At 36.3% G+C, this 3,886-nt stretch overlaps 2 protein-coding genes across 2 annotated transcripts in view; one reads left to right on the top strand and one right to left on the bottom strand.

The window, feature by feature from the left end:
- Positions 1–6: 6 nt before the first annotated feature.
- Positions 7–1,296, top strand: LOC102600642 (uncharacterized). Its single transcript, XM_006342229.2, has 3 exons — positions 7–88; positions 448–1,057; positions 1,140–1,296. The coding sequence occupies exons 1-3, from the start codon at positions 86–88 to the stop codon at positions 1,226–1,228; spliced, it is 702 nt and encodes a 233-aa protein (XP_006342291.2). The 5' UTR covers positions 7–85; the 3' UTR covers positions 1,229–1,296.
- A 1,496-nt stretch (positions 1,297–2,792) lies between these two features.
- Positions 2,793–3,886, bottom strand: part of LOC107059703 (uncharacterized) — a 2,021-nt gene continuing 927 nt past the window's right edge. The window contains exon 2 of the mRNA XM_015306492.1: positions 2,793–3,832. Within this exon, the coding sequence (XP_015161978.1) occupies positions 2,793–3,832 (1,040 nt within the window). The remainder of the gene's footprint in view (positions 3,833–3,886) is intronic.

The following is a 3,886-nucleotide window of genomic DNA, read 5'->3' as shown; positions in this document are numbered from 1 at the left end:
TATTACTCGTTTTATCATTGGTAATCCTATTTCGAGTCCTCAACAACAACAAGGTTATGTGCCTAATGCGACGGCATACGAAACAATGGTAAGTTTGATAACTTAATTTTTCTTTACTTTAACTTGTCCAGTTAGCATATTAAATTGGTACAATCTGGTTCATTAGCATTCTATCAAAGTTTGTACATCATATTTGTGGATTTGTGGATATGATTTGTCCAGTTAGCATATATATCAAAGTTTTCCTCATATGTTCTACTTGTACTTCATATTTGTGATTTGTGGATATGATTTCATTCTCTCCATGGTGTCCTAATTTATTGGTCTGCCACATTTTTATGAAAATTGACTCAACATGTTAAAAATCTGATTCCCTTATTAATTTTGCGTGGTTTACAAACTTGGTCAACTTGGCTAGCATGTTTCTTAATTAATTATTTTGGCCAGGCACGTCATATTCATTTGATGGTTAATAAAGCAATAACACTCGGTGATAACCCATCAATGGAGGAATTTTACAGGTTTCGTGCAATGGTGCGGGATGAAGGATCTAATTGTTTGGCATATGTGCAAGAGGCAGATAGGATTCATGTGCAAGCTAACTATAGAAGAGATGAGCAAATGTCTGACCATTTGCATCCCCCTATTCGTCGGCGAGGAAAAGGTGGTGTTGCGGGTAGGAAGGTACGTGCTGTTGAGAGAGGTCGAGCGCCTATTGAAATGGGTGAAGATGATCAAGCCACACAAGATTTCCAAGCAGCCTCGGATTATGAACCAACAAACACTGAGATTATGCCATACATGACACCACAGACTTCACAAATTTCAAGGGATCCAAGTCTTACATCACTTGAAAATGTATTTGGTAGTAATCAACCTCAACATTTTGACAACGCCCCAAACTTTTCCTCATCGCATGTAGAAGGTAATGAGTTGAATGATTCTAACAATGAAGTGGATGGTGATGAGTTGGAGGATGCAAATCAAGGTGCAAGCCAAGGTGGTGAACCATCGGTGAAGAATAAGCGTAAAATTTTTCCTAAGCTTTGTGGGACTGGTACTTTAAAATCTTCACATTATTCTTTGACATAAGTGTTCCTTTTTAGTTGAATAATTGAAAAATTGTTCTTACTTTTCAGGGAGTCATCATCTTAATCAGCACGGCCAAAAGAAAAAAACAAAAGATAACAAAGTTTCTGTGTTAACAAAGAAAAAAGGCAAAGGATGAATCATGTGGTTCCAAGTAAGCTTATAATTCTTAGTCTTTCAATTGTTGCATCCGTATCGGATTCTTTATAAACTCGTTCTAAATGGATTGACCTTTGGAGGTCATATAAGTGAATGGACTTTAAATGGATTTTATGTTGAACAATTGACCTGCTATATGTTATGTTTATGTTTATATCTATTGGCCTTTTGTATCCAGCACGTTAGGACAATTTTCTCCATAAATGGGACTGAAACATATAGTTAATTCAATATTGAAGTTACACCAGTTAAAGCTCTAATAAAAGATTGTATATTTGATCAATGCAGCGTCTAATCTTGAGTTAGTATTGATAAGATAACGTGGTTTAAGTGATCACTCTCGCTCACTGTTAGCCTAGTCATGATAGTGGTATGACTTGGGAAAACATTGAATATGAGGGATTGAGATGATCTTTCTAAGAGTTGTTTTCAGTAAAACCAAACTTACTCACTTGAGTTCATTTTCTCTGTTTTCTGGTAATGAGATAGTACCATTTTTCTCCAATTTCTTACTTGAAGTAGCCATGGTAAGCAAACAGGAGATGTTATCATAAGCCCTGGCTCCCTGTATGCCTGCAGTGATGTTGTCAGATAAACAACAGAAAGGACTGCTGGATCTGAGGGGGTTGCCTGAAAAAAATGGTAACTAAAATTGGCTGTCAAGAGAGAAATCTGGTGGTAGACGCAGCTTTTTTCTTGGCGGTGAGAAGGGCGAGGGGTGTATGACTGGCATATTTGAGACCAATTCGACAAGCCATGGGCTGACATGTTTAACGTTCTGCAATAAATCAGGTTCATCCCATGCCACCTGAAGAAGCGAGAATTACTCAAGTCCATATAAGTAGACCACCAGTTCATTCCCCAACGAAAAGTGGAGTTTAAACCATTTTCAATCGTGCCATAGCTATATTTAATTCATATTAACTACTTATTATTTATAAATTCTATGGTTCAAATGCTTTGACTGAGTTATTTTATTTTTTCATGCAATAAAATGAGTATTGACTTGATCTTTTGAATGCCAAATAGCTTAGTTTCTTGTCAAATTCCTAAACCTTAATTTTGTTGGATTTTATTGGAGTTTCTCTCTTAAACCTTAATTTTGTTGACTGTCTCTGTTTTCTTTGCTTAGTTCATTAGTGTTTATTGTTAATTTGTTGATGAATACTTGTGATTTCACTGCAATTTAAATGAACCATGTCATGTTTAAATTTTCTCTAGTAGGGTGATGCAAAACCTAAGTCTTGGTCTGTTGAAGGACTGTAGAATTAATACTTCAAATGATTTGTATCCTAAATACATAGTTTGTTCAATTCAAAGGTGTGTTAATATTCTGTACATTTTTATTTTTTGGACATCCACTAACTAGTGCTGTGCATTTAGTTTTGTTCAGTGTGGTTTATAGATTGCATCTAATATTTTATTTTATTATTTCAGTTTAGTGATGCGGATCAAAAATGTGTGCCCATGGATAGAGTTTCACCAAGCAAACACTTATATATTACCTTTTTCACATTTGTTTGATGTGAAATCACTTGTTAAACTTAATTACGATTTGGACATCGACGCCTATCATGTCCGGTTTGTCTACATAATCCACAAGTTCGCTCATATACTGCAGCACCACGATCCATCTCATTAGGTATTCTAGTTGTCCTTGACCGATTGAGACGACGATAGAATTCATTACTTTCCATTCTAAAATTAGGAGATGGCCAATACGCCTCATGACCAATTGGTGAGAAGGACCCAGAATATGTTGCAACATAATTCTCTACAGTGAAATGTTCACTAACAAAGTTTCTAGCTAGCCCTCCCATTCTATCAGTGACCTTCATGACATGTGAACATGGAAAATGCAAATTAACCCATTTTCCACAATCACATTTTCTTTCATTAAGTGAAACACAATGAGGATTACCACCATTACCATCAACCTGTATAGATTTAACCTCATATACCCCTGTGGGTATATTCCAATAAAAAACAAAGTGCCTTTTTGAACTTTCATAGTTCTTTTCCCACTTCATTTTGAACCTTTCGGTCCACAATTCATCTTGTTCTAAAAGTTGTTGCGCTTTTTGAGACCTACGAGTGTATCGTTCAACAGTTTGCTCTAATGAAAGTCTAACCATAGCAGTGACTGGCAAGCCTCGTGCTTTTTTCAACACTCCATTGAACGACTCTGAAAGATTTGTTGTCAACACTCCCCATCTTTTTCCACCATCATGACTAACAGTCCATTTGTCCAAGGGGATTTCCATGAGATATTCATATGCTTCTTCATTTTCTTCTCTAATTTGCCAAATCAAGGATTCAAATTTTCTTACTTGATGGGCTGAAGCAGCCCTCCACATCAATCTGCTGAGGTCTTTGTTTGGAAATTTAGATTGAAAGTTGCTCTTTAGATGCCTTATGCAAAATCGATGGAAGGTTCGAGGCTCTTGAAATCGCCGCAACTCCTGCAAACTAGTCAAGATTCCTTTTGCCCTATCAGATATAACACAAATATCTTCTCTATCTTTTATCACATGTGCACTCAAATTCCTAAAAAACCATTTCCATGCCTCTTTCGATTCTTTGTCTACAATAGCAAACGCTAGAGGAAGAATGTTATCATTTCCATCAATTCCAACAG

This window comes from Solanum tuberosum, unplaced genomic scaffold, assembly GCF_000226075.1.
Source record: "Solanum tuberosum cultivar DM 1-3 516 R44 unplaced genomic scaffold, SolTub_3.0 scf00033, whole genome shotgun sequence".
Classification (NCBI taxonomy): domain Eukaryota; kingdom Viridiplantae; phylum Streptophyta; class Magnoliopsida; order Solanales; family Solanaceae; genus Solanum; species Solanum tuberosum.
The sequence above is the reverse complement of the archived record's forward strand: the minus strand, read 5'-3'. Positions and strand labels throughout refer to the sequence as shown.